A 13,893-nucleotide genomic window follows, 5' to 3' on the forward strand; every position below is an offset into this window, starting at 1 on the left:
ATAATTTTAATGTTAGTAGTTACATTTTATGTTAATAACTTTAGTTTTGATATATAATATGTGTTAAAAAAATTGAACTTTGTTGAAATATTTCCTATTTTTTATGTTAGAATAAATTAAAAATGTAAAAAAGTATTTGAAAGAAAAAACAACATTTAATGTATGTTAATTTACTAACAAATATCAAATATTGTTCACTTTTAAATAATGTTCACTTTTAGTTAGAAATGACACTAATTAAACGAAGATAGGTGATAAGAGACGTCATATTTTCACATAATCAACATTCTTAAACATCTATCTTCAATACTATCAATTTAATGTTTCCAACTAAGATGTAAAACTCAAAAATAACATACATCAAAAACTATTTTTATAATAATGATAATAAACTTAAAAAAATTATTTGAGATAAACTTTTTAAGATATTTCATCAATGTATATTGTTTACGGAAGAGAAAAAACTATATATGATAGCAAACTTAATAATAACTCAAAAGAAAACAAAAATAACTAACTTTACAATATTTAATTATATTTTATCTAATACTATTTGATTAAATCCTCAACTTCTTATAAGTAACCTCTCACCACACTTCTTTTATATAAGGGTTGATTGTAAATCCACACAATAATAAGTGCTGTACACTTTTTTTTTATCAATATATTAAAAAAATAAACACTAAATTCCTTCAAATATTTTGTTTTACGGTCAAATAAATTTATGGCCATTTAAAATTTTAAAGTCTTAGTGTAAAAAGTAACCTTTTTAAATTGATATTTACTTATGAATTTAAGGAAGTGCGTGTTAAAAAAATTATAATGAAGTAACAACTAAGTTTGGAGTTATTTCAAAGGGATTATTTATTTTGTCATTATTTTTTATGTAATGAATTGTATAATGTTTTAGTAGTGATGTATTCTCAATAAATTAGGCATTACATTAATAAAATAAATATACTATTACCAATATCCTTTGTTTTCTTCATGCTTAATTTTTTAAGATTCAAACAAATATGTTAAATATTGTCTATAGGTTAAATTATTTAATTTTATAAATATTTCCAAAACAAAATTTAAATTTAGGATATTGTTTCCAACTTAACTAAATTATTGTTATTTATATGTATTAATTAAATATTTATCTCTTATATAATTAAGACAAAAAGGTAGTACTTTCATTATTTGGTAACTTTCATTTAACCAGTTTTATATGTACACATATGATCATGTACTGTTAACATGTGATCTAGTAATTTATACAACAGTATTAATTCTGTGTTGAATTATATCTTTTGATTTTATGATATTGCATCTTGTAAGTGCATTTAAGTTAACTAAGCAAAACTATCAAACAATTTATACTTTTAAGTTATACTTTTAAGTTAGAAGAATCAAGAACCTAATAAGATTAAAATGATTGATAATTAGTACAAATACAATTAGGTCAACAAATTAAAAAAAAAAAAAAACCGCGGCAACGGAATCAACTAAATAAACTAACAAAACGGCCAAGGACTCAAAATATAATCTTTTTAAAATCTTGGATCGTTTTGTATCATACCATTGTCATTAGCATTCCTTTTCTTTGCTAGTCTTTTGTGTTGCTTGTTGGTGGTTGGTGATAGATAGAAAAGAGAAACAAGAAAGAAAGAGAGAGAGAAAAGCAGTAGAAAGATGGTGAGAGCTTGTGTGCTACAAGGTTCAATTCTGAAGAAGGTGGTAGAGGCCACAAAGGATGTGGCAGCTGAGGGAGCCAACTTGGTTTTCTCCACTGTTGGCTTCTCCCTGAAAGCCACCAATCCCTCATTGGGAGCAATAGTAGCCGTCGTCCTCCCCGCTGATGCTTTCGACAGCTACCACGGTGTCTGCACCGTCTCCATGATCGTAGACCTCCACTGCATGTCCCGGATCTTTCATGTAAGTTCCGAAGATGACATCATCACCGTAGAAGAGTGTCCCGAACCAGAAGGTGTCTCCTTGGTCTTCCAAAACCCAAGTAAGTTTCTTATCTCTCTCATTCTCTCTCTTCCACTTTCAAAATTGATGCTTTTTTAAACATTGGTGTATTGAAGGGCATGATAAGACATCTGAGTTTAGGATGAAAGAGATAAGTATAGACAAAGAGTGGCTGCTGCATCCGTTGCATATCCCTGAGGTGGAGCACCATTCCATTCTTGAGACGGAGAATCTTGCCACTCTAAAGATGCCTTCTCTTGTGTTTCAAAGAATTTGCAGTGAACTTGCTGATATTGGGGACAGTGGTTCTGTCTTAGGTTTTTTCTTTTTTTTTTTCATGTTTTGTAATGATTCTTGCTGCTTCTTTCTCTTTGCAATTAAATTTGTTGTGTCTGTGTTTCGTATTAATTGTAGTTACCATAAAGGTTACTGAGGAAGCAATCAAGTTTAAAACCAAAGGGGAACTTGGGACTTCAATTGTGACGTGCAGTCAGAAATTTGATGTCCAAAAGGTAACATCTTTATGGCCTTCTTATGTTGAATGCATGCTTATAGTGATCAACATTAGATTCTTGATGTGGGTATGGATAGAATTCAGAAATTTAAACTGCAGACTGATGGGTTTATGCCATGCATATACAGCCTGAGGAATCAGTTGTGATAGAGATGAATGAGCCTGTGCGCGTGAAATTTTCATTGAAGTTGATAAATTCTGTCACAAAAGCAGCGTCGTTGTCTGATAGAGTCACTATCAATTTCTTAAGAGAGATGCCTTCTGTGTTTGAGTACAAAATTGCCCAGACTGGTTATGCTCGCTTTTATTTGCATCCTAGCAAAGAACTCTAAACAGGACGAGGTTCAGGGGAAGACACATCAAGAGTAGGTGTTCTGATGGGACATTTAAATTCGATTGTAGGATTTGTTATCTGATGAGATTTTAGATTCTGTTGAAGGATTTCTTAGATCTTCTTTAAGATAAGTTTGATATGTTTGAGCTAATAATTTGGAATTCAGTATTTGTTTTGTGGATGTTTGTGGTTTTCTTCCCTTTCACTTTATTTTGTGGTTATGAACTATAACTTTCAAAACGGATAATAGATCTATTATCACTCCTTTTCAAAATAAAAAATGATCCGAACAGATTTGCCACAATTAATGAATGTAACGTGATTAAAAAGCTTTGATGTCAAGACTGCTGTGTTCTGTTGTCATTTGCTGTAGGAAACGTGGGAACGAAAAAAAAAATAAAGATTATAGAAGTTTAAGGATAAAAAATTAAATTATTAGATTCTTTAAACCAAACTATTCTAAATTACATTAAATTATTTCTAATTGTTTTGAAAGAAGTTTAAGGATAAATTAAATTATTAGAACGATGATAACTAATCGTTTAAAGAAAATTGGTTAATTGTTTAAAGAAAATTGGTTAAAAAAGAAAGATTGCCGCATTTTGTGTTTTTAGACTTCATTGTTTCAAGAGTTCCGATTACTAAAGTCACAATAAAAGAGTTTAGTAGTAAGACAATCGATTTTTGCCGAGTCTTTATGTGAAGCACTTATCGCTATGGTTTATAAGTTTGCTCTTCCACTTAACCAGCCAGAGTTAAACTGCAAAGGTGTATATTGTTAAGACAGAAACTTACAGAAAAGTAAAGAAAGTATTTGAATTGTAGAATAGTGAACCTCCCCTGCAGTGACGAAAGTAAATGCAAAAGGAAGTTTGGTAGTTAGTTATTTCAAAGGAAATAATTGGTTCACAGTATTGATAAACGATTGCTCTCTTCACCAGGTTATGCCAAAAGAGAACAGATGTACCAGACCCTTACTATTGAAAAGGATTATAAAATGTCTAGCAAATATTGGGAGGAAAAGAAAAATATTAATGCTAGAAAACCAAATATGTTCTCCATATAGATTATCATAACAATTTATACGTTATAAAGGAACTAGAATGTATAGAATGAAATAAAGGTAGATTTATAACTGATAAGTCAATCGGTGGTCAGGTCTGCAAAAGATGGTATCTGGAACATAAGCAATGTGCAGAATTGGAAAACTACTATCAATATCAGTTGCCCAGATCAATTTTACCTTCCGCATTGGATTTGTATAAGTTTCTCTCCCTATAACAAATAGACAAATAAACAGGCCGCACTATCTCGTACAGATCGGTAATGCTGGTAAACATTCTCTAAAATCCCAATGACACAAAGTGGTGGTGAAGGAACAGTTATGGCAATAGAACATCAGCAGTTGTTGAATATGGTACAGTGATGAACTTCAACCACACATCAAACTTAAAGAAGAAAATCATATCTCAGACCAATCTGAAGAAATTGATCTGTCTCATTGCCTCCAATCTTCACCAGCATAAACTGCCTGTTCTCCGAGCTCCTCCTCAATCCGAAGTAACTGCATCAAAATTCAAATAGCAAATGTTATGTTTTTATTCTTTGTTACACTTTACCAGAACAATCAACAATACTTACAAGATATGAACTCATCTCTACACGAGAGCCAGAAATAAGTTAAGTTTGGTCAAATTTTTTTCTTGGCTTCTCCTTTTATAAGTAGAAGCACCTTCAATAAGCTACACAAGTTCAACATTTTGTGCAGTTTCTCAATTCAAAAGGCTATTTTTAATTAAAAGCTTCTGTGATATTTAATGACCTACTTTTTCCTTTTAAGAGAAATTTAAACAAAACAAATTAAACATTTCCTTAGACGTAAGATGAAATTTGAATCCCTTTCAAAATAAAAATAAAAAAGAAACTAACTGAAAATTCTTAGTTACCAACGAAACAGGCAACGTCAAGATTCTAAGGAAAACAAAAGGACCTCAGGTAATCCCAATGTTTCTTGTAGTTAAAATCTTATAAAACTCGAAACTGTTTACTATTTAAAAGAAGTGTAGAAATTGCGTTCAGAAAAAGATTTCAAGGTGAAGTTATGCCAAAACTTCCAGCAAAATATATATTTATGGAGAAAGTAATATATCATGGTTGAATGAAGTCTATATGGGGCAAAGCAAGCCTGCATAAGATTACTTTTAACATGCAATTTATCATAAAGAACCATCCACAAATGCCACAAATGCCACAAATTTGACCATCAAGACACATTGAATGAGGAGCCTCGAGGAATAACATTTACAGGTATTACTGCTATTGCAAAAATAAACAGAGCAAATTACCATCTTGACAACCAGCATTGAACAAAATTTACAGGTTATAAAACCACCAGTTGGACACTACTGATATCGAGAATATTCCACCACAAAGAAAACACACACCTTTCAATAAACTGGTGAGTTGACGGAATGTAATTAGTAGATGTAGATTAATAATCTGGAAGCATGACAATAGTGCAGTAAAATCATCAGCATAAGAATCAGAAAGACACCTGGTTGTACTTTTCTAGCCGCTCTCCTCTGCAAGGAGCACCTGACTTAATCACACCTGAAGCAAGGCCAACAGATAAATCAGCTATGAAAGAGTCTATGGTTTCGCCACATCTATGGGAGGTTACCACTCCCCAATGTGCTTCCTTTGCCTGCTTCACCACGTCAATGACCTCTGTAACAGTTCCAACTTGGTTGACCTAGGTTACAACAGTAAATCATCACATTTCAATATTTATTTTCTTCAAGAAAATAGAAGGAAAAGTGCAGAGGAGAATTGATAACCTCTCCCAAATGATTTATAGAAAAAGTACACGGACAATGTTACAGGCATTTATATGGTATTACTAACAAATGCTTGCACCTTAATTTTTTTATTTCGATTTATAGGTTAACTCTTTTTTTATTTGGGGTTTATTTCATCTATTGTGATTTGCTGATATGACAATGCACAATCACTAAAATAGGGCAGTATAGAAGTCAGTTACAGCTTTTTCTTTTTCTACCTGTGTGCGTTTTGTAGCTGTCCACTGCTTATGGTGTTGGTGGCGTTTTGGAAGGGACAGATTACCACCAAAATATTTTATCTCCACTACAATCTCATAATTTCCGCTATGCTTACCCTTGAACACTGGGAATTATTCCAAACTTTTAGTTCCCCTGTCCATTGGGTTCTCTCTATATCTCAATCAGTGTCAGCTTAGTATTCAAGAGGTGGAACGTTCTTTGACAAAGAAGATTAATGAGATCCAATGCAGAAATGCAAGAGAAACTGGATCAAGTAACCCTAGATCGAGTAACCACTCTGTTCAGTAATAAAGCTAAGCTAACCTCTCTCAACAAAAAGGTTTTCTCAACTCCTAACCTAGCATGCCCCAACAGGAATTCATGATGAACTGTGTGAGCCCATAGGCTTTACCCAGAAACAACCAACTCCTGCACAAAACTATTATTCAACAAGGATTTCAAAGACTGAAATTTATTTTTGTTGGCTTGCGAGTTAAGGAATGGCTATACCAGCGTAAGCAATTTATTTTTCTGGAGAAAACTCTTCCTGAATCCAAGGTGAAATTGGCTTCCATTCACTTAGGGGACAGTGTTTTACAATGGCATCTCAATTATGAGATCGAAATTCAATGTTTACCCCAATTGGCCCTTTTATATATCTGACAGTACATGCGCTTTGTATATGCAAATGACGATTCTCTTTCTTCTTTGACACAAGTGAAGAAAAATGGCAAAGTTCAAGATTGATGACTTAGAATTAAGCTTGACCCAGGTGACACTGCCCCTACGACATTCCTTGAGATTTGTATGGCTGGATTAGAGCATAACATTCAATGAATAATGTTTAGTCCTACTTCAATTGCACATGCTGCCAATTTAGCGAAATTGCATGAGGCCTCAATGTAGAACCTGACTGATAATAGGTTTAGTAGCCACCCAAATGCTCATAGAAGTCAACAAATCTAACAGTGGGGGTACTCAAACGTATCAAACACATACAACTAAACCTCTGATTGGTAAGACTCCTAGGAGACAAGAACCTTATGTATGTTTTCTGACGAGCCATGTACACCAGGTCACTAACTAAAACATAAATCTCAGATGCTGTTGATGGAAATGGATGATAAAGAACCAAAGGATGAAGAGATAGAGCAAATAGAAAGAAATGGAGTGGCAACTGTGACCACTACTAATGTGGACAAATCTCATTTGTCCATCAATGCTTTGTCTGGAAGACCTAATTATTAAACTGAGTTTAAGTGGTCTTTATAACAAGTTAGGCAAATTTTAATTAACAGTAGAAGCAGTATGCATAACTTCTTAGACCTGGATCTTGTTAAGAAATTAGGGTGCAAAATTGGAATCTATTACACCCCTTTCAATTACCGTTACTGATGGGACTTGATTAGATGCTCAAAATATCTGTAGAGATTTTCCTTGGCAACTACAACAATACAAATACACTTCTGCTGCGATGGTATTACCTTTTGTAGTGATTTGGTTCAAAGATTTCAATGGCCGTCCAACTTAGGTCCAATCATATGAGATTTAAGAAGCTGCAAATGGAATTTACTGTTGAAGGAAAACGGTTTGTTTTGAGGGAAGCCAACCCTTCAAGCAAAAAGATGATTAATAATAAAACCTTTACTGACACAATCCAGCAAGGGGCCCAATTGTGATTTTATATTTGAACACGTCTGCCAATTCTTTTGAAGTTCCTACATGCTGGCTGAACTCTACTAATGCAGAAATTCTCAATTCACCAGTTGAGATAGATGATTGCATCACAGAATTCAGGGACATATTTGAATTGTAAACAAACCAACTACCTTGTAGAATTAGACTTGATTATAGAATTCCTTTAGAGGAAGGTTCCATCCCTTTCAACCTGAGACCTTAGGTACTCCATTATTCAAAAAGACAGTGGATAATCTAGTTGATGAAATGCTTAACCAGGGAATTATGCAACTCAAAATTACGGGCAAACTGAGTTTACATTTCTCTTCTTTTTACATGACCTAGCTTAGCAATTTATGAACTTGTTTTTTCTTGAGAATCAACTTTTTCCAATATATGTGGATATGAACTTAATTCTGAAACAGGATTGCTTCCATTCAATAAACAATGGTGTTTAGTATTTAATATTTAAAAACAAAAACATCATATGTATATATATATGTGTGTGTGTGTGTGTGTTTTAGATTAACTTTTCATCAGGCAAAACAAAATACTTCAAAGTTATTGAAGTCACAAAAGTTACCTTAAGTAGGAGGGCATTACAAGCAGACTCAGTTATTGCTTTCTCAATGCGTTTTGCATTTGACATCAAGAGATCATCCCCAACTATCTGCAGAACCATATAAAGAAAAAACTACACAATCAAAAGCCAGTTTCTATAAACTAAACATCTCAGTCGCAATATGCAAATAACCTATCTAATGCTCAATCCTGATATTGAGGCAAAAGACAACAATCTTATATGAAATTTTTTATTCCTCCCTTGCCCACATAGCCTGCTAACAAGTCAATACGGCATTCATACACTAACAATCAGTTTGTTATTATTTTTTATTAAAAATGTACATTGTTATTATTTAAAATATTGTGCAAACTCCAAAATGGTAAAGCCTATTGCATAGCACAGTCTTTGCTGCACAAAGTAACCAGTACAGAGAATGAATTGATATTAACTCAAACAAAATATTAATTGATTAAAAAATTAATACCTGACAAATCCCAAGATTTGAGATATACTTGATATGTTCCCAATCTTCCTTGTCAAATGGATCTTCAATTGACACAATAGGGTATTCTACAAATTCAAAAAGAAAAATCCAAAATAAACACAACGCACATGCTGAATAAATTATAACATTCCCGTTAGGCAAATCTTAAGATAAATTGGTATACCCGAGCATAGTTCCTTGTACAACTCTATCATATCCTCCGCTGATTTAAAATTCTGTCCAGATTTTTGAGGAGATTGAAAATCTAGATCATATCTTTTACCTATAACAGGAAAAAAGCATATATAAATAACGGGATAACCTGGTCAAATTTATTCAAAGGTAAAAGGAGCCCAAAAAGTAGAAGGGGGTTTTAACAGAGGTGAGCAAGGTTGCATGACAGAAAAAGGCGTTAGCATTAGAAAAAGATGAAAACAGTCAATAGTGACATACGGTAACATTTTGCAGTAGCTATGTTCATAAATTAACTATCAAGCATAGTATTAATATCCTCTATATATAAAATAGAATAGTTATCTTAAATAAGAGTATTTTTACGAACTATTCTTCAACCAGAGAGGTTAACGATATCTTTTAACAGTATTTATATTTTTCAAATTTATTTCTAAATTAAATTTCAATGTTTTTAAAAATAAATTATCAATAGTTAAAATAACCCTGTATCATAATATAAATTGCTTATAAAAAAAATATAAGATATAATTTTTATGTTTAAAAGTATTTATTTGTTATGAAATTTAATTATTATAATATAAATTTTATAAAAAATATTTATTTATTGTAAATTTAGTTGTATAAAATAACCATTCATCCTATGCATTGAAACAGGCTAAAGTACTAGTTAACAATAAAACATTAGCATGATCAAGCATGACAAAAAAATTCAATAACAGACTCTTGAGATAGAAATTCATAACAATCACCCATGGGCATCCCATAGCACTTTTAAAGTCTGTCTACCTCTTACTCTGTCGAACCCTTATTTATTTCTCTAAATTGAATAAATTAAAAGTGGTTACCCTGTAACTCCCCCTCCTCTCCAAATAAATAACAATTATCACATACCAGGTCATGTAATACCTGTATAACAAGATTCAGAATCCAAGTTGAAAATGGCATATCCCTAACTGGAACTATAGCCATGATTGAAGTATTATTTACAGATAATATTGTTATTTTTACATCTCTTAGAAAGTAAACTACACAGTAAAACAGTTAGCAAAGCACTGCTGCAACAGTCAAATTATAATAACAATAAGCAATATTCAAGTAAGCAAGTATCACCAAATTCTATCTTCTAAAGAATCTAAAAGTAAAAGATGATAGAAACCTATGCTTACCTATGCAAAAATTTGTAGCAGAAACATCAAGAGCTATCTTTATTTTGTCATTATAACCAGTTCTGCTAATGGCCTCCTTGACAAGATCCAGGGCTTCTCTAAAGCTGATGATACTTAAATACAGTTAGCTAAAAAATAGAAATAAAATAAAAAGACCTTTAAAATTAATCTTATTAGAGTTGAGAAATACTTCTATAACGAGATTGGCCAGTTGAAAGTTTCATAAATATGTATTGATTTGATGTTTAAAAAAATATACAAATTTGACATTGAATCTTTAGTTGCTTAAAGATCTAGATAGTTAGCTGAAAAAAACATTAATAACAAAAAACATGTAAGATAAGATTAATAAAACCCACACATTTATATTAATTTTTAGAGTGCACTCGCATGAAAGTAACTTAATATATTAATGTACTCTCTCTTCAACAATGACCTGTCACTCAACTTATTTTAAATTTACAGTCGAAATTCTACGGAATTAATTCTGCATATAATTTTTTGAAACTTCAAACCACTTCTTTTTCTATTTAAATCTGCACACTTTAGATTCTAAGTTATATGTTTATATTTCACCTGAGTTTAAAAATATTTGTACACATAGTAAACTAGCTGGTTTAGTGATCCTAAAATTCAAATGGTAATCATAAAACATAGCAACATTTACCATGTAGAAGAAAACATAGTGATTATCACATGCAGCATTTTGGAAAACGACATAGTGATGATGCCTTAGCACTCTAACTTTTATTAAAAACATGTTGCAGTTCAAATATGTTGACTAAAAGAAAATGCTAGTTTAAGAGGAAATAAAAATCAAATTATTTTCATCACAAGTTTATCACAGATTTCACATATGTATAAGGAATAGAGATATCACATCAATGTATCCAACAAATGACAATGTACAGTTAGAGAAATTAAAATTACAGCAGTAGAACAAGTCAAATTATATTGGATAAAATACTATATGCAGCAGTTTTTGGAGATACTTTTTGCTTTCTTTATTTCCTTCTAAAATGGAGACGTTTCCCCTATTTTATGCTATTCATTTAACAGTTAAGAACTTCATAGAAGTTTATGGTGCCATGTGATCCACATAACTGACCAAAAAGTGGAAAAAGGCTTTGTTGTATTTAACCGTGAACAATTTTCAAAAGCTGTTGAAATCAAATAATTCAATAAAATAAAAAGCTTGCCTGGAGATATTAGGAGCATAGCCACCATCTTCACCAACATTACAGTTATGTGCACCAGATTTTTCTGTAATGACAGCCTGCCCTTTTGTCATCAACAATAAATAAATGCATCAGCTTAAACATGACATCCGCAAGTGACTACTAATATTTTTTTATCCACTATTGATGAAAAAACATGCATATGGGATGGGACATGGCAGATTGGGTTGCTAAATCAATGAAGACCAAATACCACCAAATTGTGAGCAAAACCAAAGGTAAAAACTATAGTAGTACTACTAGTAGCAATAGAATGGGATCTAAATCGTTGTAAGCCTGCTAAACAACAATCCAACCAAATGCCATCAGCTAAAGTTGATATGTTTCTAGCTCGGGAACATACTAATGAGTGCAGTTAAAAGAAAAAGATCGCTAAACACAGAAAGTAAAAGCAACAGGATAGAATAAAAATAAAACAAGAAATCAAGCAAAACCACCTTTAAGTGATGATAGGTCTCAGTACCCATTCTCAGTGCTTCCTCAAATTTGCTTGCTCCAATTGGGAGAACCATGATTTCCTACCAGGAATTATATAAGAAATAAAGGGTCCAAATCACATAGGAAACTATGTCTGTTTAGAAGGTCTGAAAATAAAGAGCAAAATAAAACACAACAAATTGACAAAGTTATGCCCTAGATGATTAAATCTGTGTTGGTTACAATGAAAATGTATAAGCTAGTTACAATGAAAATGTATGAGCCCCGGGTCACTTTACTATTGATTTGACATATAAAGTAATATTTCCATATTCGTTTATCATTTAAATTCACTACTCATTACTTTGTTAGATGAAAGGAACACAAGCCTAATGGAGGTAAGACTGGTAGAACACTAATGAGAATGTCTAAGAAACTAAACTGCAAAAGAAACTATACCTGAATGGCCAGATTACTCCCTGCGTGTTTTCCACCACTTATTACAGTGAAGGCGGGAACAGGAAGTGTTGGGTTGGTTTTTCCAGACAGGTCGGCAATGTGCTTGTAAAGTGATACCTGGTATGTTTTTGCCTTTATTTTCTTGATATCATGACTGAACATATATACTTATTTGCAGATGAAAAGTTAAATGAACTTATACAAATATTATTTGACAGTTATACCTCCTTTTCAGCCGCACCAGCTCTACAAGCAGCAATGGACACAGCTAATATAGCATTGGCTCCAAGTTCCCCCTGTAAATAACATTAGGAACAGAAAAGATAAAATACAATATTGGGAGACCTATCTCGTTAAGACAAATTATTCAAGAATGCATGTATAAGTTCTGTCCACAACAAATGCATGATAAGAATCAGTCACACGAACTGCCTTCATCAAGCTCTCCAGAAGAATATACAAGAAAGGTAATCACTAGAAAGTACCATGAGAAAATTATATCGTGGATTTGAACTATTTGAAACCAAAAAGGAAACTAAGAACGCACAAACCAAGAGAAAAGCAAATTATGCTTCTATAACATCATGTATGAATTTATCATATTTCCAACAGCCGATGTTTTATGATTGTAGCTGACTACCCGACACAAAAGCGTCTATTTTACAGCATTTCAGAAACAAATAATCTTATAGAGACTTACATTCCTTTGGTGAAACAGAATCAGAAACTATTGAGTTTGCTGATCTGAGTTGTGTTCATCAACGTAACTAAGAAAAGCTAAATCCTTGACTAGAGAAAGACAGAAAACCATAGGATAATATTATTCAACCTTTTCATAGCATTTTACCTAATTAGTAGCAAAATTCATTTTGAAATGTAAAATAATCGAAGAAGCATTGAACGAAAACAAAAGTACTATGGCATATTAACAATCAATTCAATGACTTCATAGCGCAGAAACGTTAAATAACCTTCTTCTCAGTTCTGTCGAGGTCTATCATGGCCTGATCAATCTGCGACTGAAGCGTGGGATCCATGCCGACCAATGCCTCAGCTATTTTGTCATTGATATTTTTAACAGCTTTGGCCACGCCATTCCCGAGATACACTCCTTTGTCTCCATCCCGTAGCTCGACAGCTTCGTACCTGAAAGGAATCATGAACCAACAAAACCGACAATGAATTGAACGAGAGCGATGAATGAAACGGTGAGAGCGATTGCGGCTAAAAGGAAGAGTAAGAAGGTTTACATGCCGGTGGAGTTGCCGCTAGGAACCGAAGCGCGAAACATTCCTTTGTTAGTGTACAAGTCGACTTCGACGGTTGGAATCCCTCTACTATCGAGGATCTGCCTGGCCTTGACTTTTGTTATCACCGATTGCACTGCTTTTTTCATGTGATTCGACTGTGGTCACGGCGAAAAAAAGCATGGTGAGAAATTCCGATGAGAAGTGAGAGAAAGAAAAAACACGAAAAGAGACGAGAGGCAGAGAGATACGATGAAGAGAACGGGATCGGAGGTCTTGGCCCTAACGGCGGCATTGACGGCATCTTCGAGTTTTCGGGAAAGTAAGTGCTTATCCAGGTACTCTTGCACTGACATTTCCACAGTCACCTGCTTCTTCTGCTGCTGTTTAAAATCTTACTCAGCTCAGAATATATGAGTGTGAGTGTGTGTGCCCACGCCCTTTCTCTCTTCTTCCGCTGGCAAAACGCTATTCCACACAGTTGCTGCAGCTTCCCGGTCTAGAAACTAGAATACCACTCGTGCTAAACGTCGTCGTACTGTTAAATAAATAAATAAATTACTTTCTATGTTTCATTTC

General features: G+C 33.1%; 2 protein-coding genes across 2 annotated transcripts; one reads left to right on the forward strand and one right to left on the reverse strand.

Moving 5' to 3' along the window:
• Positions 1-1,518: 1,518 nt before the first annotated feature.
• Positions 1,519-2,988, forward strand: LOC108337715 (proliferating cell nuclear antigen). Its single transcript, XM_017574289.2, has 4 exons — positions 1,519-1,999; positions 2,076-2,276; positions 2,374-2,471; positions 2,602-2,988. The coding sequence occupies exons 1-4, from the start codon at positions 1,678-1,680 to the stop codon at positions 2,803-2,805; spliced, it is 825 nt and encodes a 274-aa protein (XP_017429778.1). The 5' UTR covers positions 1,519-1,677; the 3' UTR covers positions 2,806-2,988.
• Positions 2,989-3,915: 927 nt separating this feature from the next.
• Positions 3,916-13,838, reverse strand: LOC108338462 (cytosolic enolase 3). The gene is made up of 13 exons (XM_017575358.2): positions 13,566-13,838; positions 13,318-13,472; positions 13,039-13,213; positions 12,292-12,363; positions 12,068-12,184; positions 11,629-11,709; positions 11,153-11,229; positions 9,954-10,057; positions 8,777-8,875; positions 8,593-8,678; positions 8,127-8,213; positions 5,362-5,559; positions 3,916-4,371 (listed from the first exon to the last, which is right to left on the reverse strand). The coding sequence occupies exons 1-13, from the start codon at positions 13,668-13,670 to the stop codon at positions 4,306-4,308; spliced, it is 1,422 nt and encodes a 473-aa protein (XP_017430847.1). The 5' UTR covers positions 13,671-13,838; the 3' UTR covers positions 3,916-4,305.
• Positions 13,839-13,893: the final 55 nt, after the last annotated feature.

This window comes from Vigna angularis, chromosome 7, assembly GCF_016808095.1.
Source record: "Vigna angularis cultivar LongXiaoDou No.4 chromosome 7, ASM1680809v1, whole genome shotgun sequence".
In the NCBI taxonomy this organism is placed as follows: Eukaryota; Viridiplantae; Streptophyta; class Magnoliopsida; order Fabales; family Fabaceae; genus Vigna; species Vigna angularis.

Bases quoted from the DNA above. Each gene is read 5' to 3' on its own strand.
- LOC108337715 (XM_017574289.2), top strand. From the start codon at position 1,678: ATGGTGAGAGCTTGTGTGCTACAAGGTTCAATTCTGAAGAAGGTGGTA. The intron at 2,000-2,075 runs GTAAGTTTCTTA...GGTGTATTGAAG, and splicing joins CTTGGTCTTCCAAAACCCAA to GGCATGATAAGACATCTGAG. The intron at 2,472-2,601 runs GTAACATCTTTA...ATGCATATACAG, and splicing joins AGAAATTTGATGTCCAAAAG to CCTGAGGAATCAGTTGTGAT.
- LOC108338462 (XM_017575358.2), bottom strand. From the start codon at position 13,670: ATGTCAGTGCAAGAGTACCTGGATAAGCACTTACTTTCCCGAAAACTC. The intron at 8,876-9,953 runs GTAAGCATAGGT...TTCCTGTTATAG, and splicing joins TGCTACAAATTTTTGCATAG to GTAAAAGATATGATCTAGAT. The intron at 8,214-8,592 runs GTATTAATTTTT...ATGGTTCTGCAG, and splicing joins CAAATCTTGGGATTTGTCAG to ATAGTTGGGGATGATCTCTT.